We start from the raw sequence: 25,423 nt of genomic DNA, 5'->3' as shown, positions 1-25,423 counted from the left end.
ATTCGAGTTCAGGTCTACAATCTGAAAGGAGAATTGCACAATTATTATTAATCAAATACTTCAGTAGAAACCAAAAGTTGATGATAAATGCAAATGATACTTGGGTCATGATAGTGAAGTAAGTAGAAAATTTGCCAGTCTGTAACCAAAGCAGGTTTCTAAGGATGATGATCATGAGCTGTAATGGCATTAAGGTGTTCTTGGGATGACACTTTACCAAAGTGCTTTGGATAGCATGTGACAGGCCTGCTGCATCTTTTCATTATTAAAAGGAAGATCAAGCATCAAAACCAATTAACATGGCTTATTATAGGGCAATCCCTGACACTACTTGATGGCAAATTTATGTGACAACAATAGGCCTAGTTGGCCTGAATCACTCACTTGTGTGGCATTAATTTTCGACAGTGTTCCTGCATTGCGTGCAGTGTGTTGCTACTGTATGTACATGCATGTATGAGTCTAGTTAACCTGTGCAACGTAATATCGTTTGTGGATTTTGTTCCATGTATTTGGTGGAATTTAGTGATCATTCCAACGTACAGACACAAAAATATCAAAAGAGCACAATTGAATAGTACATAATAAATATTAGTGAGGAATGATTTATCTTTACTTACTTAAATCCATGAATTCATGTTATTGATTTTATCCATAGATCTCTTTTTTATGTGTTTCCTGTTTTTTGTCTTGCACTAATACAGAAGAGTGATTTTACTCTAATTTATTAGTAATCTTTATAATTGTTCTGTTTATAGTATGGCATTGTCAAGATACATGAGTTTTAAACTTGTTATTTCTGAACCTTAGGACGCTTGACCCATTGTTTGGGTTAACAGTAGGTAGTTGAAATGAACTGTTGATGTTTAATAGCAATTAACTAAATCAGTGTCATGTTATACATAATGAATTAGGATTGTGTATCATTGATGTTGTTTATTGTTCAGGTACAAGGTATAACAGGGTGTGTGATGATGTTTACTGTTACTAAAAGGGAGATTTTATTGTATGGTCTTTGAGAGATATCAAATGCATAACTGTGATCTAATATCTACATGAATAAGAATAGGTACTTTTTACAGTGATGTGTTTATTCTTTTCACTTGAACAAATTTCAGAGTTCAACATCAAGGCATGCTATAGAACCAATAGCAATACTCTGAACACATTTTGGTTATCTAGAAAAGGAATATGAAATCTTTAAGGTATTTGACCCCTGTTACCTTGAAAGTAGGTCAAGGTCATTTATTTTGACAAACTTCTTAACCCTTGCAATGCTAACATAATACAGGGCGTATATCAGCACCGTGATACATTGGGTTCTTAAGAGAAGAATTTGTATATTGACTTTAATATGACTGAAACTTGTTATCTTGAAAGTAGGTCAAGACCACACCAAGGCAAGTGAACTAAAAACTAGTTTTACTGATTATCAGGCAAAAAACATTGAAAAATCTTACCTGGGAAACTGTAGCTACATATTTCCTCATATTGGTTGATGTAATTAGTTGGGGTTTGGCAAGACCAGCATTTTGCGTTGTGAAGTGTAGTGCATCCCATCCCTTCAAGAAACCATCTTTTGTTGTTGGGGCCGCAAAGAGGTACTTGTTTTCCGCATGCAACAAAATGTCCTTTCTGACCTCATTCAATGCATCTATGGTGCTGACCATGTCTTCAGTTAGTATAACAGGAACCTTTCTGTCTCTTTTGCCCACAATCTCCACAAGTTGCAGTCTAACAAGTTTCACAAAATCAGTATTAAAAGAATATACACTAACTGAAAGTACATGTACAGCAGATTCTGCTTATTATGACCTTCTGACTTCTAGGAAAAATATAACAGTGGGTTATAGCTGGTATATATGTAATATCATATATTACTTGGTCCCAATGACTTTGACTTGCCTGTGTTTTACTGTACATACAGTATGTATACTTGTAATACTAGTACTCATGAGATAAACCACACACAATGTGGTACTGGGTAAACATTTTGTCCGAGATTCAATTCAATATATTTTATCAAATATAAACTTTGCCTTCCTACACTTGACTATGCATTTCATTGGAAAAAATAGCACCAAAAATGAATTATGCCCATTTGGCATGTGATAAAAAAAGCTTACATTGATGCTTTTGTTATGAAAAGTGATTGTCCACAGTATGCAGATGTTCCCATTTAGTGAAAATAACAGGCTTTTTTGTTACTGATGCACTGCCTAAAGAATGTAATCAGAGCATTGATAGTGAATAATGAGTTTTGACCTGTGGTTAACAGGGAAACATCTGAAGTAATTTACCACATAACATACAAAGTAAAGATTTGTCCAAAATAACACAAGTAAAACATATGAACTGTTAAAGATAACTTGATACATACCAACAATACAGGACCATGAGTTAGAAATTAAATGACCAGTTAAGAAAAGTGTGCCCCATGTGGTTGTTTGACAACAAAGTACTAGAGAAATCTACACCCAAACTTTAGATTGAAAAAAATTCCAAAATGGGTTAAAAACTGATAAAAATCTAAATTAGATGAACTTCCACAAATTGAATCAATCTCATCATCATAAGACCCTGTAGGAACACCCATTGAAAAAAATTAAGGTCATTACACATTATCTGACTTAACTGTAAACCACTGAAGAAATGTGCACCAAAAAATTGAAAAAAAAAAGTTCAGTCCAAAACATTCACAAATTGAGAAAATAAACTGAAATGAATAACAATGAAGAAATGTGCACCAGAACTAAATCTAGAAACCCGACAGCCCACTGTATTCCATAATTCATCCGTCGAAGTTCGACGGGCATAGAATTAAAATTTCACTTTGAATTTGTCAGTACAACATTACTGTTTTCCTTTTGAAGGATATTCACAACTTGCACTTTCTATGCTGCAGTTTAATTGGGCATCTCTCAGTTGTGAAACAGAATTATTTTCATTAGCAATGACAAATATCCAATGATTTTACATGCTATGTTTTATTCATCACAGCAAAGTATGCCTAAGTATGTTTACTGCTCAGAGTTGTAGAAATTTAGACAGAAAATACGTCAAATTGTTTAGGTACATGTACATAATGTACTCCCTTTGCACACGTGTAAATAAGTAGAATCAATCTATTTCCCATGGACTATCTGTAGGTACAGATTATCTGGAATATACAAAGTGCTCAAAAAATTACTTACTGGGGAAATTACAGCAACCACTGACATACCAAAGTATTCCTACATTCATTTCAGTTTGTAGAGATCTACAAAACTTTATTGACTTATCCTCATCCTTTGACCTTAACCTCAATGTCACAATGACATTTGGAGCCTGCAAAATGCCTACACAACCTTGCAATCCTATACAATGTCCCTTAACATGGACACATCACTGATCATTTTAGCAGATATGGTAGTATTGTGTAAAATTTGATGACTTTGGGACTTGAGGATCACCTTTTACCTCTAGTTTCTCACCTCATTTACACAGACACAACAAGAGAAGGTTAGAACCACATACCGTTCCAAGAGTTTCTTCTCAAGTGGTTGAAGGGTACCAAGTACTTCAGCATTACCAGCTTCATTCCAGTTGATTCTGTTCTGATATGTTTCCAGAAGTATTTGTCCAGTCTCCCCACCCCTCCTTTTATTAAAAACTGTCACACGAGTAAGTGCAACCTGAGCCAAGGTTCTCCAAACGCTCACTGATGGAGCACTTCTCAGTTGTGGAATAAGGCGTTGTTGTTCATCAAGAAGATAGCGCCTTAGCTTTATCACATCTTCTGTTAGTGGAAGGAGGTTTGGGTCATTATGCCGGCGTTCTGACAGAGTTTGAGAAGCATGGCTACTAATTTTGCCATTCCACTCTGTTGTATGCAATGTAATGTAGTTCTCAGCTTCTTTTCTAGCAACTTCATCTCCACAGCGAATTGCACATCCTCGCTTCATTTCCGCCATTCTTTTCAAAGAATGCCCAAGCTTTAGTGCCAAAGACGGTTTCTCATACTTTGGGAGTCCTCTTTGTGTAAAAGCTTCCTCGCCTGACGGAGTTGTTCCAGCAATATTCCAAACAACCTCAGTAACACGATCAAAGTTTTGTGGTTTGAGTACGTCATCAAAGTTCTGTAATGATGTCCCGTTCACAGGAGTTGTTTTCCTCAATTCGATTAATAAACGCCCAAGTTCCCTAAGCTTTTGCCTAACATTTGCTAACCTGGACTTCCCCACCTTTTGGATCATACTTCCCCCTAGAAGTCTCAGTCCATTGTCAGATTTGATGCAATCTAGCACCTCATCATTCTTCATACCAGCTACAACTGTCAAAAAATTTTGATCTACCTTACTGTTGTTCCTTGCCATTGATGATTCTAATAGTAATTTTGATGATAACTGTACACGAGTCTCCTCCTCCGACGAGCCTGCAATATTTAAAGGACATTTCTTTGCATGACGCCAGAGATCTCTTTTCCGAAAAAATGCAAGGCAAAAACTGCATGGCAAGAACTCATCCATATTTATGGCATTCTTAGGACGACGATCCACTATTAGCTGTAAATCATCATCAGCCTGATCATGTGTTGGTGTTGACAGGATCAAGACATTATGCTGAAAATTCCCCATGTTCCTTAGCTTTTTCCATGCCAATGCCCTACTTTGGCTTCCTTTCTTCAAGGCTAAAACATTGGCCACCTCCATCTGATCTTTGTGCTTATTTTCCAAATGTTCAGAAATTTTAGCAAACAGCTGCCCACAATAATAACAAGCTTGTCTTTTGTCATAAACTCGTTCTCCTTTCTTCCCATGGGAAACTTGTGCAACTAAAAATGAAGAATGGAAGTTGGCAGTATTTATTTTAATCACTTACTTAGCATTACTGGAAACACTTTGAGTGTGAACATTTATCTAATTTAGAAAATATAACCTATCGTCATTCAATATAGGCAACATCTGTATAAAGAAAATTCATTCATACATGATATTACTTACAAAACAAATGGGCCGTAATTTCGAAGTTGTAATAATTACAATTTAGGAGTCTCATTTCAGCTGAATTGTAGTCATAAAGTGATAACTGTCATCATCTGTGTAGGTCTATAGACATATGGTTCATACCTTTGATTTTGTTCGTTGGAGAATCTTTCTCAGAAACAGGTGTAGTATGCAAGTCTGAAAAGAATAGAAATCAATGTGAATATATACTTACATAGATACATCTACACCATTTTTAATTTTCATAACAAATATAGTATTGTGGTTGTGAAAAATCTTGAAAAACAGCTCTGCATTCAATAAGTGATTACTATACTCCTTTCCTGCCCCTAAACGTAGCTGTGGTATAATGAACAAGAGACCTATGGGCCTTAACAGTCATCTGACTATGATACTGGGAATGGTTTGTATCCTACAATTCAAAGTTTATTGATTTTGCTAAGGGCTAGATTTTCAAGATGGCTGCCATGGCTGCAATCTTAGATTCCAGATCAACTCAAAATGTAACAATACTTTGTCAGGACCATCTTAGGATCATTTCAGGCAAGTTTCAGGTCAATCCCACTGGTGGAACTTGAGAAGAAGTTTACAATCTGTTTCTCCAGATGGTGGCCATGGCAGCAATATTGGATTTTAGAAAGACCCGGAAAAAAAAACCAACACTTGCTTGGGACCATTTAAGGATCATATCAAACAAGTTTCAGCTCAATCCCTTTGGTTGAACTTTAAAGTTGAAGTTTGAAATGTGTTTTTTTCAAGATGGCGGCAATCTATGGGACCTAGGCCTTTCAGTTCATCACTAGAAGTCATTTAAAGACTTTCATATATTTGACCCCTGTTACCTTGAATATATGTCAAAGTCGTTTCTTTTTGCAACTTTGTTGGGGTCCATCCAAGGGATCTACCAGCCAAATATCATGCTCCTAGGCTTTTAATTAATCACAAGAAGTTGTTTAAAAGTTATTGCATATTTGACCCCCGTGATCTTGAATATGGGTCAAGGTTATTTCTTTAAGCAACTTTGTCGGGGGGGGGGGGTCTATATTCAAGGGACCTACCAACCAAATATCATGCTTCAAGGCTTTTAATTAATCACAAGAAGTTTTTTAAAAGTTATTGCATATTTGACCCCCGTGATCTTGAATATGGGTCAAGGTTATTTCTTTAAGCAACTTTGTCGGGGGGGGGGGGGGGGGTAGATATTCAAGGGACCTACCAACCAAATATCATGCTTCAAGGCTTTTAATTAATCACAAGAAGTTTTTTAAAAGTTATTGCATATTTGACCCCCGTGATCTTGAATATGGGTCAAGGTTATTTCTTTAAGCAACTTTGTCGGGGGGGGGGGGGTCTATATCCAAGGGACCTACCAGCCAAATATGCTTCAAGGCCTCTTGATTCATAACAAGAAGTCGTTTAAATGTTTTCGCATACTCCTGTGACCTTGAATATGGGTCAAGGTCACTTCTTTTTTGTAAACTTCCTTGTGCTTCATCCAAGGGACAACCAATTATCACAGTTCTAGGCCTTTTAGTTTATCACAAGAAGTCGTTGAAAGGTTTTGACGTATTTGACCTCTGTGAGTTTGGATATAGGTCACAGTCATTTCTTTTCAAAAACATTGTTGTGCTTCACTGGTGGTACCTACCAGCCAAATATCATGCTTCTAGGCCTTTCAGTTTATCAAGAGAAGTCCTTTAAAAATTTTCATATGTTTGACCCCTGTGACCTTGAATATAGTTCAAGATCATTTCTTTTCATAAACTTTGATGGACTGCTTCCATGTGTCTTACCACTTAAATATCATTCTTCTAGGCCTTTTGGTATTTCAGATGAAGTCAATTAAATGAAACGCTGATGGACGACTAACAGACTGACGGTGGATGCTGCGGTATCACATACGCTCACTTGACCCTTTGGATCAGATGAGCTAATAACCTAACTGATGATAATATAATACCTTTGACTTCATCACTGGTATCTGCAAGAACATCTACATCAGGTGATCTTTTGCCAACTGGAAATCAATGCATAAATATCATAATTGTACTTGAGAATTGAAATCTTCGGAGTTTTCCCATTTGAGTTATCTTCAAACACATTTTCCTAGAGAACACAATATTGATCTTAGTGGACTATAAACATTTAAACTCTACAACCAACAGAAAACGTTTTGCTGTCTCCTTCTTTGATGAATGATAGAGAAATAATGAAACATCACAAGGTACAGGACTTAATTTTCTTAGAAATCCTTCTGTATTAGCATACACCAAGTCAATTTCCACATCATGGTAATAGTACTCTTTGAATAAATATAAAAAATTCTATTACGTGTAATTTATAGGACACTGCTTGAATCTACAAATTTTAGATAATGGTTAACAACATAATTACCATCACTGTCATTTCCATGTTCTGTTTCCATATCAACCAACACTTCTGATACATCCGAATCATCACCAGATAGCATTTTTTCAGTACCTTCAGTTTTGCCTTGCACATCACAATCAGAATCTGGGAAAACAAAACTTTTGATGCTATTAACACATTTACTATCGACTTGTAATTGTAATGGGGACCATTAGATATGTGAGTTGTGTCATACAGAACTTATGTTATACCAATTTTCAGCAATAATGGACTGGACATAAATTATGACCAATCAGAAGTTTCCATATGACAGTCATTTTGTCAAATCAGAAACACAGAACTTATCATTGATATCTTCATATTAGACAAAACTTATAAAATTCTTTTCACCAAAATCAGCAAGTATCTTAACTCCCATCCACCTCCCTTTTTTTTTTGAGTCTTTTCACAACTTTTAGCGAATCACGTCTCACTGATGAAGAGAGAAATTCTAATATTTTACAGGGAATCTCCACATAACCTTTCATGAATCCTCTCACTGATGAAGAGAGAAATTCTAATATTTTACAGGGTGTCTCCTCATAACCTTTCATGAATCATCTCACTGATGAAGAGAAAAATTCTAATATTTTATGGGGAGTCTCCCCATAACCTTTACTTAATCATCTCATTGAAGAGAGAAATTCTAATATTTTACAGGGAGTCTCCTCATAACCTTTACTTAATCATCTCACTGGTGAAGAGAGAAATTCTATGATGGAGGTCATCATGGGTTTACATCCAACCTAAAAATTGCATTCCCTGTTCTAACTGAAAAAAGTTTATACAGGACAGGCAAAAATTTGTGTTAAATCATTCCAGGTGAACACTTACTGCCTATATAGAATCAAAATAGATAGCAGGCATGGCTAATGGAATATCAATGGCCATTTAAAGTGTGTTACACACACTTAATTGAAACTGACATGTATTTATCTTCATTAAATTAGAATAGCAATGTACAATAAAACAGAATGTTAACTTGATCTATTTGCTGATATGTACATCAATGTTACATCTTCATAACTTTACCAGATTCATCAGAGTTTTCTGGATTATAATCAAGATCTTGATCCGTATCATCCAAATACTCATCCAAATACTCATCCTCTTCATCACTATGAACTGGAAGCAGGCTAACTGAAATCAGCATGGTTTCCCTTTTAGTACATATTTGTTGAAACTATTATTGAAATGGAAACATTTTCTTCATATACATATTGGTAACTATTTCACCTTGAAATAGAATATTTTAAGCTAAATAAATGTTCATTAGTTGCAATAACCTGGTAATCATATTTAAGTAATAAACTGTCATATTATGGCATGGTAATTATGCCAGTCATAAATGCAGACACACGACAGCTCAATGCTTATATCTATATTACCTAGCCATGGTCATGTCTTCTGCCAATCTAACTTTATTAAACTAAGATAAATGCTTTATTATGGGTAAAGAAATGCGTAAAATAGAAGTAATTCAATACATTTATCTTGACAGCAATAGCCTTTCATTCCCCCACCCTTGATTTAGAATATTTGTTCCTGTCTCCCTGCCCCAGGAAATTAGACATTAATGTACAAAATTGGATCTTTCTTACCCACAAAGAATTTAAAGTTTTATCAATATCTGTTCAGTAGTTCTTGACTAGCAACAATTTTTACAAAAAGGGTGAGTTGTGAGAATGATACATTTATACAGTTAATTTCATTAATACCTTTGACTTCATCACTGGTATCTGCAGGGACATCTACATCAGGTGATCTTTTGCCAACTGGAAATCAATGCATAAATATCATAATTGTACTTGAGAATTGAAATCTTCGGAGTTTTCCCATTTGAGTTATCTTCAAACACATTTTCCTAGAGAACACAATATTGATCTTAGTGGACTATAAACATTTAAACTCTACAACCAACAGAAAACGTTTTGCTGTCTCCTTCTTATGAATGATAGAGAAATAATGAAACATCACAAGGTACAGGATTTAATTTTCTTAGAAATCCTTCTGTATTAGCATACACCAAGTCAATTTCCACATCATGGTAATAGTACTCTTTTAATAAATATAAAATATTCTATTACATATAATTTATACGACACTGCTTGAATCTACAAATTTGTTAACAACATAATTACCATCACTGTCATTTCCATGTTCTGTTTCCATATCAACCAACACTTCTGATACATCCGAATCATCACCAGATGGCATTTTGTCATTACCCTCAGTCTTGCCTTGTACATCAGAACCTGCAAAGCAAAAACGAGATGTTAAAGCACTACAAGGCTCACTTTTTATACAGAACTTGATTGCCGGATTTACACAAAGATGCGTCATATCATCTTGGCAAATTGGTTGAAATACATTTATCTTGACAGCAATAGCCTTTCATTCCCCCACCCTTGATTTAGAATATTTGTTCCTGTCTCCCTGCCCCAGGAAATTAGACATTAATGTACAAAATTGGATCTTTCTTACCCACAAAGAATTTAAAGTTTTATCAATATCTGTTCAGTAGTTCTTGACTAGCAACAATTTTTACAAAAAGGGTGAGTTGTGAGAATGATACATTTATACAGTTAATTTCATTAATACCTTTGACTTCATCACTGGTATCTGCAGGGACATCTACATCAGGTGATCTTTTGCCAACTGGAAATCAATGCATAAATATCATAATTGTACTTGAGAATTGAAATCTTCGGAGTTTTCCCATTTGAGTTATCTTCCAACACATTTTCCTAGAGAACACAATATTGATCTTAGTGGACTATAAACATTTAAACTCTACAACCAACAGAAAACTTTTTGCTGTCTCCTTCTTATGAATGATAGAGAAATAATGAAACATCACAAGGTACAGGATTTAATTTTCTTAGAAATCCTTCTGTATTAGCATACACCAAGTCAATTTCCACATCATGGTAATAGTACTCTTTTAATAAATATAAAATATTCTATTACATGTAATTTATAGGACACTGCTTGAATCTACAAATTTGTTAACAACATAATTACCATCACTGTCATTTCCATGTTCTGTTTCCATATCAACCAACACTTCTGATACATCCGAATCATCACCAGATGGCATTTTGTCATTACCCTCAGTCTTGCCTTGTACATCAGAACCTGCAAAGCAAAAACGAGATGTTAAAGCACTACAAGGCTCACTTTTTATACAGAACTTGATTGCCGGATTTACACAAAGATGCGTCATATCATCTTGGCAAATTGGTTGAAATACATTTATCTTGACAGCAATAGCCTTTCATTCCCCCACCCTTGATTTAGAATATTTGTTCCTGTCTCCCTGCCCCTGGAAATTAGACATTAATGTACAAAATTGGATCTTTCTTACCCACAAAGAATTTAAAGTTTTATCAATATCTGTTCAGTAGTTCTTGACTAGCAACAATTTTTACAAAAAGGGTGAGTTGTGAGAATGATACATTTATACAGTTAATTTCATTAATACCTTTGACTTCATCACTGGTATCTGCAGGGACATCTACATCAGGTGATCTTTTGCCAACTGGAAATCAATGCATAAATATCATAATTGTACTTGAGAATTGAAATCTTCGGAGTTTTCCCATTTGAGTTATCTTCAAACACATTTTCCTAGAGAACACAATATTGATCTTAGTGGGCTATAAACATTTAAACTCTACAACCAACAGAAAACTTTTTGCTGTCTCCTTCTTATGAATGATAGAGAAATAATGAAACATCACAAGGTACAGGATTTAATTTTCTTAGAAATCCTTCTGTATTAGCATACACCAAGTCAATTTCCACATCATGGTAATAGTACTCTTTGAATAAATATAAAAAATTCTATTACGTGTAATTTATAGGACACTGCTTGAATCTACAAATTTTAGATAATGGTTAACAACATAATTACCATCACTGTCATTTCCATGTTCTGTTTCCATATCAACCAACACTTCTGATACATCCGAATCATCACCAGATAGCATTTTTTCAGTACCTTCAGTTTTGCCTTGCACATCACAATCAGAATCTGGGAAAACAAAACTTTTGATGCTATTAACACATTTACTATCGACTTGTAATTGTAATGGGGACCATTAGATATGTGAGTTGTGTCATACAGAACTTATGTTATACCAATTTTCAGCAATAATGGACTGGACATAAATTATGACCAATCAGAAGTTTCCATATGACAGTCATTTTGTCAAATCAGAAACACAGAACTTATCATTGATATCTTCATATTAGACAAAACTTATAAAATTCTTTTCACCAAAATCAGCAAGTATCTTAACTCCCATCCACCTCCCTTTTTTTTTTGAGTCTTTTCACAACTTTTAGCGAATCACGTCTCACTGATGAAGAGAGAAATTCTAATATTTTACAGGGAATCTCCACATAACCTTTCATGAATCCTCTCACTGATGAAGAGAGAAATTCTAATATTTTACAGGGTGTCTCCTCATAACCTTTCATGAATCATCTCACTGATGAAGAGAAAAATTCTAATATTTTATGGGGAGTCTCCCCATAACCTTTACTTAATCATCTCATTGAAGAGAGAAATTCTAATATTTTACAGGGAGTCTCCTCATAACCTTTACTTAATCATCTCACTGGTGAAGAGAGAAATTCTATGATGGAGGTCATCATGGGTTTACATCCAACCTAAAAATTGCATTCCCTGTTCTAACTGAAAAAAGTTTATACAGGACAGGCAAAAATTTGTGTTAAATCATTCCAGGTGAACACTTACTGCCTATATAGAATCAAAATAGATAGCAGGCATGGCTAATGGAATATCAATGGCCATTTAAAGTGTGTTACACACACTTAATTGAAACTGACATGTATTTATCTTCATTAAATTAGAATAGCAATGTACAATAAAACAGAATGTTAACTTGATCTATTTGCTGATATGTACATCAATGTTACATCTTCATAACTTTACCAGATTCATCAGAGTTTTCTGGATTATAATCAAGATCTTGATCCGTATCATCCAAATACTCATCCAAATACTCATCCTCTTCATCACTATGAACTGGAAGCAGGCTAACTGAAATCAGCATGGTTTCCCTTTTAGTACATATTTGTTGAAACTATTATTGAAATGGAAACATTTTCTTCATATACATATTGGTAACTATTTCACCTTGAAATAGAATATTTTAAGCTAAATAAATGTTCATTAGTTGCAATAACCTGGTAATCATATTTAAGTAATAAACTGTCATATTATGGCATGGTAATTATGCCAGTCATAAATGCAGACACACGACAGCTCAATGCTTATATCTATATTACCTAGCCATGGTCATGTCTTCTGCCAATCTAACTTTATTAAACTAAGATAAATGCTTTATTATGGGTAAAGAAATGCGTAAAATAGAAGTAATTCAATACATTTATCTTGACAGCAATAGCCTTTCATTCCCCCACCCTTGATTTAGAATATTTGTTCCTGTCTCCCTGCCCCAGGAAATTAGACATTAATGTACAAAATTGGATCTTTCTTACCCACAAAGAATTTAAAGTTTTATCAATATCTGTTCAGTAGTTCTTGACTAGCAACAATTTTTACAAAAAGGGTGAGTTGTGAGAATGATACATTTATACAGTTAATTTCATTAATACCTTTGACTTCATCACTGGTATCTGCAGGGACATCTACATCAGGTGATCTTTTGCCAACTGGAAATCAATGCATAAATATCATAATTGTACTTGAGAATTGAAATCTTCGGAGTTTTCCCATTTGAGTTATCTTCAAACACATTTTCCTAGAGAACACAATATTGATCTTAGTGGACTATAAACATTTAAACTCTACAACCAACAGAAAACGTTTTGCTGTCTCCTTCTTATGAATGATAGAGAAATAATGAAACATCACAAGGTACAGGATTTAATTTTCTTAGAAATCCTTCTGTATTAGCATACACCAAGTCAATTTCCACATCATGGTAATAGTACTCTTTTAATAAATATAAAATATTCTATTACATATAATTTATACGACACTGCTTGAATCTACAAATTTGTTAACAACATAATTACCATCACTGTCATTTCCATGTTCTGTTTCCATATCAACCAACACTTCTGATACATCCGAATCATCACCAGATGGCATTTTGTCATTACCCTCAGTCTTGCCTTGTACATCAGAACCTGCAAAGCAAAAACGAGATGTTAAAGCACTACAAGGCTCACTTTTTATACAGAACTTGATTGCCGGATTTACACAAAGATGCGTCATATCATCTTGGCAAATTGGTTGAAATACATTTATCTTGACAGCAATAGCCTTTCATTCCCCCACCCTTGATTTAGAATATTTGTTCCTGTCTCCCTGCCCCAGGAAATTAGACATTAATGTACAAAATTGGATCTTTCTTACCCACAAAGAATTTAAAGTTTTATCAATATCTGTTCAGTAGTTCTTGACTAGCAACAATTTTTACAAAAAGGGTGAGTTGTGAGAATGATACATTTATACAGTTAATTTCATTAATACCTTTGACTTCATCACTGGTATCTGCAGGGACATCTACATCAGGTGATCTTTTGCCAACTGGAAATCAATGCATAAATATCATAATTGTACTTGAGAATTGAAATCTTCGGAGTTTTCCCATTTGAGTTATCTTCCAACACATTTTCCTAGAGAACACAATATTGATCTTAGTGGACTATAAACATTTAAACTCTACAACCAACAGAAAACTTTTTGCTGTCTCCTTCTTATGAATGATAGAGAAATAATGAAACATCACAAGGTACAGGATTTAATTTTCTTAGAAATCCTTCTGTATTAGCATACACCAAGTCAATTTCCACATCATGGTAATAGTACTCTTTTAATAAATATAAAATATTCTATTACATGTAATTTATAGGACACTGCTTGAATCTACAAATTTGTTAACAACATAATTACCATCACTGTCATTTCCATGTTCTGTTTCCATATCAACCAACACTTCTGATACATCCGAATCATCACCAGATGGCATTTTGTCATTACCCTCAGTCTTGCCTTGTACATCAGAACCTGCAAAGCAAAAACGAGATGTTAAAGCACTACAAGGCTCACTTTTTATACAGAACTTGATTGCCGGATTTACACAAAGATGCGTCATATCATCTTGGCAAATTGGTTGAAATACATTTATCTTGACAGCAATAGCCTTTCATTCCCCCACCCTTGATTTAGAATATTTGTTCCTGTCTCCCTGCCCCTGGAAATTAGACATTAATGTACAAAATTGGATCTTTCTTACCCACAAAGAATTTAAAGTTTTATCAATATCTGTTCAGTAGTTCTTGACTAGCAACAATTTTTACAAAAAGGGTGAGTTGTGAGAATGATACATTTATACAGTTAATTTCATTAATACCTTTGACTTCATCACTGGTATCTGCAGGGACATCTACATCAGGTGATCTTTTGCCAACTGGAAATCAATGCATAAATATCATAATTGTACTTGAGAATTGAAATCTTCGGAGTTTTCCCATTTGAGTTATCTTCAAACACATTTTCCTAGAGAACACAATATTGATCTTAGTGGGCTATAAACATTTAAACTCTACAACCAACAGAAAACTTTTTGCTGTCTCCTTCTTATGAATGATAGAGAAATAATGAAACATCACAAGGTACAGGATTTAATTTTCTTAGAAATCCTTCTGTATTAGCATACACCAAGTCAATTTCCACATCATGGTAATAGTACTCTTTGAATAAATATAAAAAATTCTATTACGTGTAATTTATAGGACACTGCTTGAATCTACAAATTTTAGATAATGGTTAACAACATAATTACCATCACTGTCATTTCCATGTTCTGTTTCCATATCAACCAACACTTCTGATACATCCGAATCATCACCAGATAGCATTTTTTCAGTACCTTCAGTTTTGCCTTGCACATCACAATCAGAATCTGGGAAAACAAAACTTTTGATGCTATTAACACATTTACTATCGACTTGTAATTGTAATGGGGACCATTAGATATGTGAGTTGTGTCATACAGAACTTATGTTATACCAATTTTCAGCAATAATGGACTGGACATAAATTATGACCAATCAGAAGTTTCCATATGACAGTCATTTTGTCAAATCAGAAACACAGAACTTATCATTGATATCTTCATATTAGACAAAACTTATAAAATTCTTTTCACCAAAATCAGCAAGTATCTTAACTCCCATCCACCTCCCTTTTTTTTTTGAGTCTTTTCACAACTTTTAGCGAATCACGTCTCACTGATGAAGAGAGAAATTCTAATATTTTACAGGGAATCTCCACATAACCTTTCATGAATCCTCTCACTGATGAAGAGAGAAATTCTAATATTTTACAGGGTGTCTCCTCATAACATTTCATGAATCATCTCACTGATGAAGAGAAAAATTCTAATATTTTATGGGGAGTCTCCCCATAACCTTTACTTAATCATCTCATTGAAGAGAGAAATTCTAATATTTTACAGGGAGTCTCCTCATAACCTTTACTTAATCATCTCACTGGTGAAGAGAGAAATTCTATGATGGAGGTCATCATGGGTTTACATCCAATCTAAAAATTGCATTCCCTGTTCTAACTGAAAAAAGTTTATACAGGACAGGCAAAAATTTGTGTTAAATCATTCCAGGTGAACACTTACTGCCTATATAGAATCAAAATAGATAGCAGGCATGGCTAATGGAATATCAATGGCCATTTAAAGTGTGTTACACACACTTAATTGAAACTGACATGTATTTATCTTCATTAAATTAGAATAGCAATGTACAATAAAACAGAATGTTAACTTGATCTATTTGCTGATATGTACATCAATGTTACATCTTCATAACTTTACCAGATTCATCAGAGTTTTCTGGATTATAATCAAGATCTTGATCCGTATCATCCAAATACTCATCCAAATACTCATCCTCTTCATCACTATGAACTGGAAGCAGGCTAACTGAAATCAGCATGGTTTCCCTTTTAGTACATATTTGTTGAAACTATTATTGAAATGGAAACATTTTCTTCATATACATATTGGTAACTATTTCACCTTGAAATAGAATATTTTAAGCTAAATAAATGTTCATTAGTTGCAATAACCTGGTAATCATATTTAAGTAATAAACTGTCATATTATGGCATGGTAATTATGCCAGTCATAAATGCAGACACACGACAGCTCAATGCTTATATCTATATTACCTAGCCATGGTCATGTCTTCTGCCAATCTAACTTTATTAAACTAAGATAAATGCTTTATTATGGGTAAAGAAATGCGTAAAATAGAAGTAATTCAATACATTTATCTTGACAGCAATAGCCTTTCATTCCCCCACCCTTGATTTAGAATATTTGTTCCTGTCTCCCTGCCCCAGGAAATTAGACATTAATGTACAAAATTGGATCTTTCTTACCCACAAAGAATTTAAAGTTTTATCAATATCTGTTCAGTAGTTCTTGACTAGCAACAATTTTTACAAAAAGGGTGAGTTGTGAGAATGATACATTTATACAGTTAATTTCATTAATACCTTTGACTTCATCACTGGTATCTGCAGGGACATCTACATCAGGTGATCTTTTGCCAACTGGAAATCAATGCATAAATATCATAATTGTACTTGAGAATTGAAATCTTCGGAGTTTTCCCATTTGAGTTATCTTCAAACACATTTTCCTAGAGAACACAATATTGATCTTAGTGGACTATAAACATTTAAACTCTACAACCAACAGAAAACGTTTTGCTGTCTCCTTCTTATGAATGATAGAGAAATAATGAAACATCACAAGGTACAGGATTTAATTTTCTTAGAAATCCTTCTGTATTAGCATACACCAAGTCAATTTCCACATCATGGTAATAGTACTCTTTTAATAAATATAAAATATTCTATTACATATAATTTATACGACACTGCTTGAATCTACAAATTTGTTAACAACATAATTACCATCACTGTCATTTCCATGTTCTGTTTCCATATCAACCAACACTTCTGATACATCCGAATCATCACCAGATGGCATTTTGTCATTACCCTCAGTCTTGCCTTGTACATCAGAACCTGCAAAGCAAAAACGAGATGTTAAAGCACTACAAGGTCCACTTTTTATACAGAACTTGATTTCCGGATTTACACAAAGATGCGTCATATCATCTTGGCAAATTGGTTGAAATACATTTATCTTGACAGCAATAGCCTTTCATTCCCCCACCCTTGATTTAGACTATTTGTTCCTGCCTCCCTGCCCCAGGAAATTAGACATTAATGTACAAAATTGGATCTTTCTTACCCACAAAGAATTTAAAGTTTTATCAATATCTGTTCAGTAGTTCTTGACTAGCAACAATTTTTACAAAAAGGGTGAGTTGTGAGAATGATACATTTATACAGTTAATTTCATTAATACCTTTGACTTCATCACTGGTATCTGCAGGGACATCTACATCAGGTGATCTTTTGCCAACTGGAAATCAATGCATAAATATCATAATTGTACTTGAGAATTGAAATCTTCGGAGTTTTCCCATTTGAGTTATCTTCAAACACATTTTCCTAGAGAACACAATATTGATCTTAGTGGACTATAAACATTTAAACTCTACAACCAACAGAAAACATTTTGCTGTCTCCTTCTTATGAATGATAGAGAAATAATGAAACATCACAAGGTACAGGATTTAATTTTCTTAGAAATCCTTCTGTATTAGCATACACCAAGTCAATTTCCACATCATGGTAATAGTACTCTTTTAATAAATATAAAATATTCTATTACATGTAATTTATAGGACACTGCTTGAATCTACAAAATTGTTAACAACATAATTACCATCACTGTCATTTCCATGTTCTGTTTCCATATCAACCAACACTTCTGATACATCCGAATCATCACCAGATGGCATTTTGTCATTACCCTCAGTCTTGCCTTGCGCATCAGAACCTGGAAAGCAAACACAGGATGTTTAAGCACTACAAGGCCCTAATTTATACAAAGATGATCTTTAACAAATTCTCAAACTGGTAACAATACATTCATCTCAATGTCAGAAGTTTTTTTTTACTTTTCTGATAATCTGGTTTGCGCACATTCATACATTGTCTGTCACAGTTAAGTTTCCATACTTCAATACTAATTTTAGCTTCAAATGAAATTGAGTAAACTTAAAGTAATGTCTGTAATATAAATGCATCGCTGTTTAAATCAATATCCCCGCGCTCCGCCCAGACACTTTTGTACTTTTTTTATTATGTTTCAATGGTAACAGTAAAAATACCAAAAATGAAATGTCATCAATAGTAAAAGGGACATCTAGGTAACTGACCTAATAGATACAGAAAGTTTTGAACTTTTGAACTGAACGGTTTTGTACTTATAGCCCAGAAAAACGTTCAACTGGACGCATGGACCGACGAACGGTGCCCGATTTAATATCCCCCCAAACGTGTTTCCCAGTTGATAACAAGAATTCTACAAAGTGGATGTGTCACCTGCAAAGTAAGCTAGGAGATTATGAAGTAATACCTAAAATTTGCAGATGTAAACTACAGCAAGCATAAAAAAGGTTAATTACAAATGATTCATGTAAAAATGTTACAAACAAGAGGCAAATGGGCCTTAACAGTCACCTGAGTTTTGATATCTTTTGGCAGATTTGGTAAATGTGACCTTGAATTCGCAGATAATTTTGTCCATCTCAGCATGCTAAAGGCCTAATATCAGGTCCTTGGACCTCTGACTCAGTTTGAAGATGTGCATTTGAGCAAGTTTAATTCATGTAACCTTGAATGACGGTCATGATCATTCATTTGAACAATCTTGATAGCTCTTCACCCCAGTCTGATATAGACTAAATATCAGGCCTCTGGGCCTCTTGAGCTTAGTGAGAAAATGTTGTTTAAAAGAATTAAGCATATTTGAAACTTGTGACCTTGAAAGAAGGTCAAAGTAGTTCCTTTGAACAAACTTGATAGCTTTTCACCCAGCATGCTATAGGCCCAGTATCAGGTCTCTGGGCTCTAGGCCTATTGCTTAGCAAGAAGATGATGCTTAAAATTTTTAGCATATTTGATCCTTGGTACCTTGAATGAAGGTCAAGGTAATTCATTTTTACAATCTTGCTAGCCTTTCACCCCAATACATGCCTAATATTGCGATTAGAATAGGTCACATGAGACTTTCTCTCAGGTGACCTAATAAAAAGGGGAAAGACATCATTGCTGAGTTATTCTGTGCTAAATCCCTCACCTAATGTCTCCAAATTTTCATTGTTCTGCTCACATGACTGAAAAAAATAAACAAGAAATGTTAATCATATAATGCCCCCCTCACTCATCTGTATTCACTTTATATACAGAGCATTTAGATTTTCACATATAGTCAGAAATGATATAAGTTATCAATAATCACATTCATTACTGTTTTGCATTTGAAATTTAACAAGATATCTATTTCATGAAAGCTTACATCATTCACTAGAAATGATAAAAAGTTCAGAGATTTGACTAATGAGAACGGCACTTTCTATTCGCTCTGCTAAATGTCACATTTTTTTTCCGTTTGATGGCAAAAGAAGTAAAGGCGGAGTAAAAAGATAATTCACCAAAGTTTTGTGTTATATACTCTGGATGCCTTTAAATTCATCTCTTGTTACACTTTGGCATTCCTAGCAGAGAACTGTACAAAACAGTAGGATATTGCACATTTACTAAAGTAAACAAGAGGCATGTGGGACCTGCATTGCTCATCTATCTAACAGGAGATTAATTCATGCATTGTAGCATGGATATACAGCAGGACACTTCATGACCACTAGTACTAATATCACGAAATATGGATATAGAATAGGGATCATCTCTAGGTATGGTCCAGAGATTAAGTCCTCAGTGGTAGTTGGACTAATGGGCAGTCATTAATATTAATCTGTTTATGCCCAGCACTATAATAAACAAGATGTATGGTTATAGGATCGGGATCTTAACCATTTCCAAGTGAACTCCCAAGAGTGTAGGTCGGACCCCAGGGCAAATGGTGGTATGATTGTTGCATTTGTTTCTTTATGCCCAACAAGTGTAGTAATGGGCTTGAGGTCTCAACCATTTCTAAGTTATCTAAAACAATTTCCTGCAACATAATTCCAACCAGTTTGATTTTCCAACTGAAATGAACAAAATGCACTAAAATATTTATAATGTTTCTACAGTAACTTAATAAATTTGGATCTTAATAAAACTGCTGAGATTTAAACAAATTTAACCTTTTTGGAGTTGACTCTTTATAAAATCTTTATATGATATATTAACTATCACTTCGGGGTTACATTTCAAAGTATGAAATACTTCCTATTGAAAGTGAACAAAATATACTCAAAATTACGGTTTTCCCATATCAACTTACTCCCTCCAAAGGGCAAATATTGAGCCTGGGGGTTATGAAATTCACAAAAATCACCTTTTCATCTATAAAGAATAGTGGTCATAAGGAGAAAATTATTGAAATGTTGGCTAATCTGACCCCTTTTTGGTATGCCCTTCAGAGGTCATGGGTGGGAAAATGTAAAAATTATTCAGAATTTTAGTGCATCAATGATAATGGAAGGCTTCTGCTAAAGTTCCTAGAAACCGCTTCAGGGGTTTATGGGAAGAAGTTGAAAGTGTGAAATATTTACAGACAGATGATGCATGATCATTTGAGACTTGTCTCATTAGTGACCTAAAACAAATCACAGTTCCATACACTGACCTTTCTCCACCACAAATTATCTTCTCCATAATCATACAATAATTCAGACCCACTGTCGATTTGTCTTGTGGCAAATAAAGCCAAATGCACTTTTCCATTTAGTGTTATCTTTTTCATTTTGCAATTGAAGTGCTTGATCAATATGCCATCATTCACCAAACTGCCAGCCCTTCCTGTTGTGTTGGTTGCATCTATGCTGTAAACAAATGTAAAAACTTCAAATAGCATTCAATTGTGGTGTAAGAACATTGTACCAATTTGTTTTATTAATCCAAATTTTCTTGTTTAGCAGTCGTAGTAGAATAAAAGAAGTTTATGTAATTATATATGTAGTTAAAAATACATTATCAAAATCCATCTATCAATTAATATCAAGATACAGGATACAAACTTATTTGGAACAATATAAGTATCTTGAATGGATGCAAGTCAGCTCTAGAGTAATGATCAATGTGTATGTGGGAGAAAACTGTATGAGAGTACCAAAAGAAAACTTGTGTTGAAGGTCACAGTCAATGAAGCAGGGAAACCTTTTCCAATTCGAGGACTCCAACCCAAATTACCTTAGACAAGAGGCCCAGAGGGCCTGTGTCACTCACCTGGATCTCATTGTCAGAAATAGTAGATGCAATATTAACAAGAACTGTGCTTATATCTTGAGAACCAGTAAATGGCAAACAGGACTGGAGACATTAATTGTCATGTTAAAACTGAGAAATGTCTGCAAGACAGGAATGCTTGCTGTCATCACCATGTGAAAATAATTTGTTATCACCATTTAGTAATAATGTTTTTTTTCATTGACAATGACACTCTTGTAAGATCCTCTATTTATTTTACATCTTGTATATTACATTCTCTTTACACCAAATGGTATGGTTTCATGATCAGTTGACTTTTTTGTGTTTGTTGATAAACAATCTTATTACCATTGTGTACAATGTCTGTTGTCAGATTAACTTAAACATTTATCTATCCAGAAGAAATCTACTTACTCCACTCCATTTACAACTCTCTTAAATACAGCCCTTGGATAAGTGAAATTTCAAGAAGCATAATAATAGTAACAAAATTCAGTTTCATTTGATATTGTATTTCATGTTAACAATCTACCTACCAAAAATGCTTTTCATTGTGTTTATAAAAGAAGGTATAGCATCTTGAATATTTTGCATTCTTCTGTCGCTTGGCATAATTCTTCTCTCTTTCCAACGCTTCTTCTTCATGAATTGTTTCTCCCACGTATTCCAGAAGAAAATCGCCCTTCGTAAATTCTTTTGTAGTGAAAACACCATATCCTGTTAAAATTTCAGGCAAATGTCCAAATCCCTGTGCATACTGTGAAACTTAATTAGGATACAACTGCAAATGTTCATTCATAACATTGTCTATATCTTCACATATAACATATGCCACCTTTAACATTTAGTCTAAAAAGACTTTCATTTACTGTATGCAACATAGCTACCGGTAATTGAAAAACAAGCTAGAGTAATAGGAGTGTTCCAGCTAGCATGGCAGTAATTGTACAGAATAGCATAACATGCCTTGCGCCTTTCCCCTTTTGGTGATCTATGATTTTGTTGACTGTTTGAAAAATAAATGGAAAATGCCCCAAGCATAGCAGATCTGGACTGACCCTAATTGCAGCCAATAACTACTGATAATTGGACTAGTACAGGTTAACTGTATACCAAATATAACAATAAAGACTGGTCAGGCAGAAGATTGCCACAGGTAATTGTGTAGTGTGTAAAGTTATTTAACCAATTCAATGTAGACTTATTTTCACCACCAATAGCATAAAAGTTAATTATATATGTCTGCCATTGTTTTACCCATGTATATTTTCAGGCATATAATGTTGCAACAAAAAATGTTTTGGTTCTCAGACACTGCCATGTGCCCATTATACCTGCCTATGAGAGCATTTTATTGTCCACGCCCCCCAAAAAATTGCTGTCCTCATATTTCAAAAGCAAGACAAAATCTGAAATTGCTGTCCAAATTATATAGTTGCAAGCATTTTTGCGACCTGGACGAGAATCAACAAAAATGGCTGACCAATGCGTCCTGTTTTCAACAGACGAATAACATATCTTGTATTCAGATATATTCAATAAAAATAAGAAAATTTAGTTCGGAAATTAAACCAAACAATTGTTCTGTTTCCTGCCTTCCTTAATTTTACCCCCAACCCTGATATTTTTATTGATGTTGCACACCTGTCAAATATTCAAAATTCTCCAGCCTCACACCCCCTCCTGCACATGGGTCCTGACTTTCAATAAAGTTTCTAGTTTGCTAACGGATATCATTGCAGGTTCTTAGTATGTTATAACTCACAGCAATGCTGCTGTTCAACCCTATATTCATAAGAATAACCATTTTGCATCTAAAATAAGTAAATTCTATGTACATTTTACTACAATGTCTATCAAAACTCATAGAGGCATTTATGTTGATTGTTGTTCCAAAGATGATCTGGAAGGAGAAAACAAAGTTGGAGAACCAACACTCTTGAAGTCTTAGATTGCGGTATGGTTCCTAGATGGATACCACAGGGTATTCAATAGAGATCCTTAGAATATGTAAACATAAAACAGTAAAGGAAGGATACTCAACATCCAGGAACTCTTGTATCTGTTTATTCTTAAGAATAAACAGATACAAGAGTTCCTGGATATTGAGTATCCTTTCTTTACTGTTTTATGCAAAGATGATCTGTTGATTTTCATGGGCATGCATTAATTGGGCTGTCAAGCATAAATAATGTTATTCACAACATAAATAATAATGAATGTCAATACTAACCACAAGAGGGTACCTGTGTAATGCAGAAAGTAATGTTCATTTCTCAAAAAGTCTGCAAGCACATATTGGGGTCCGCCATGTTTTTTTTAGTTTGGGGTATTCTAATACATGGAACCGATATCCAGACTATTTTCAGGGACAGTAATTTTCATCATTATATTTTTAAAATCATATTTGTTTACAGAATTATTAAGTGTATTTTACTGTTAGCTGGTTTTACTGAATATGAATCTGTTAAGGCATGTAGAATATAGAAGTTTGAAAAAAAAAACAGAAAAAAAAAACCCAAAAAATACCCAATAAAAAACAACAAAAATCAAAAAAAAAAATTTTCCCGACCTAACTACCCTGTTTTTTTGTCGAGGAGGCAGGAAATGAGGAAACTTAATACAGAATCAAAATAATTGAAAGAGAATACACACACAAAAATATCAAGAAACAATATAAATTGACCAAACTGTTACATGATTGCTCTAAAACATTCAATGCACAATCATTTTTGTATGTGACCAACTTTGCAACAATGTCATAATGAAATGTTTACAGAAATCAAATGAATTTTTTTACAACTCTTGTTTGATTGTGACCAACTTTGCTTCATAATGTCATAACAAAATGTTAAGCAGTTAAAAGATACAAAATCTAACCTTGACCTTTGATCCATGACCTTGAGCTATGGTCAATTTATCCCTGCTATTTGATTGCAATCAGCTTTGCTTCATAATGTCATAGCAAAATCTTAGCAGTTGAGACAGTTTTACCTTGACCTCTGCTTAAAATGATTCTTTGTTCAATTCTAACCAACATCAATTTGCTTCAAAAGGTCATAAAAACTATTCATCTGTGTAAAAAACCAAAACGTAAACTTGGAAAATGGCTAAGTAATTTCCCTTACGGGACCTTATGGGCCCCAAATTCACTTCAGTATCTCGTTCAGCAACAAGATTTGTATATCTTTCAAACTGTACCTTTCACTGGGTTGATATAGATAATTTTAAATCCCTCTGGGTCTTCTTCTTTTCCAAGCCAAATATGGGCCATCTTTTGTGGTGTTATCCTACTCCTACCACTTCTCTTATGACGTATATCATCCTAAAAGTTTTTGAAATATATTTAAAACATAGATGTGCTGTATTTTACTTTCAGGCAAGGCAGTAACAAAGGCAAAGCCAAGGTGGACACCACTCTTGGGGGAAAGTAAATAATATGTGTAGATCTCACTTTGCTTACCTCACAATATTCTAAATCATTATAAATGGATACTGATAAATCCACAGATCATAGCAAAGGATAATAGGTATATCTTTAACTTGCAAAGTGATCATAACAAGCATATCTACATTTGAAATAAAGCTTATATACATGCATGGAGTGATGGTTTGGTAATATAGGAGTGATGCTGTACATAAAAAGATC

The 25,423-nt window shown here is 34.2% G+C and overlaps 1 protein-coding gene across 1 annotated transcript; it reads right to left on the bottom strand.

The window, feature by feature from the left end:
- Positions 1–8: 8 nt before the first annotated feature.
- Positions 9–25,048, bottom strand: LOC132562769 (uncharacterized). Its single transcript, XM_060227531.1, has 12 exons — positions 24,976–25,048; positions 22,311–22,491; positions 21,194–21,389; positions 19,700–19,736; positions 17,398–17,511; positions 16,975–17,031; positions 15,242–15,361; positions 14,810–14,866; positions 11,311–11,430; positions 3,517–4,813; positions 1,461–1,734; positions 9–14 (listed from the first exon to the last, which is right to left on the bottom strand). Exons 1-12 carry the CDS (start codon positions 25,046–25,048, stop codon positions 9–11), a joined length of 2,532 nt encoding a protein of 843 aa, XP_060083514.1.
- Positions 25,049–25,423: the final 375 nt, after the last annotated feature.

This window comes from Ylistrum balloti, unplaced genomic scaffold (genome assembly GCF_031769215.1).
Source record: "Ylistrum balloti isolate Yb309-2 unplaced genomic scaffold, AGI_CSIRO_Ybal_v1 Utg371508, whole genome shotgun sequence".
Classification (NCBI taxonomy): Eukaryota; Metazoa; Mollusca; class Bivalvia; order Pectinida; family Pectinidae; genus Ylistrum; species Ylistrum balloti.
This window is presented reverse-complemented; position numbering and strand designations above follow the sequence as displayed.

What these genes read in the sequence shown, in the direction of transcription:
- LOC132562769 (XM_060227531.1), bottom strand. Translation starts at nt 25,048, where the DNA reads ATGGCCCATATTTGGCTTGGAAAAGAAGAAGACCCAGAGGGATTTAAA. An exon ending in ATAATTTGTGGTGGAGAAAG is followed by an intron (nt 19,737 to 21,193) that starts GTCAGTGTATGG and finishes TATTTTTTTCAG; the next exon opens with TCATGTGAGCAGAACAATGA. An exon ending in ACATGGAAATGACAGTGATG is followed by an intron (nt 17,032 to 17,397) that starts GTAATTATGTTG and finishes ATTGATTTCCAG; the next exon opens with TTGGCAAAAGATCACCTGAT.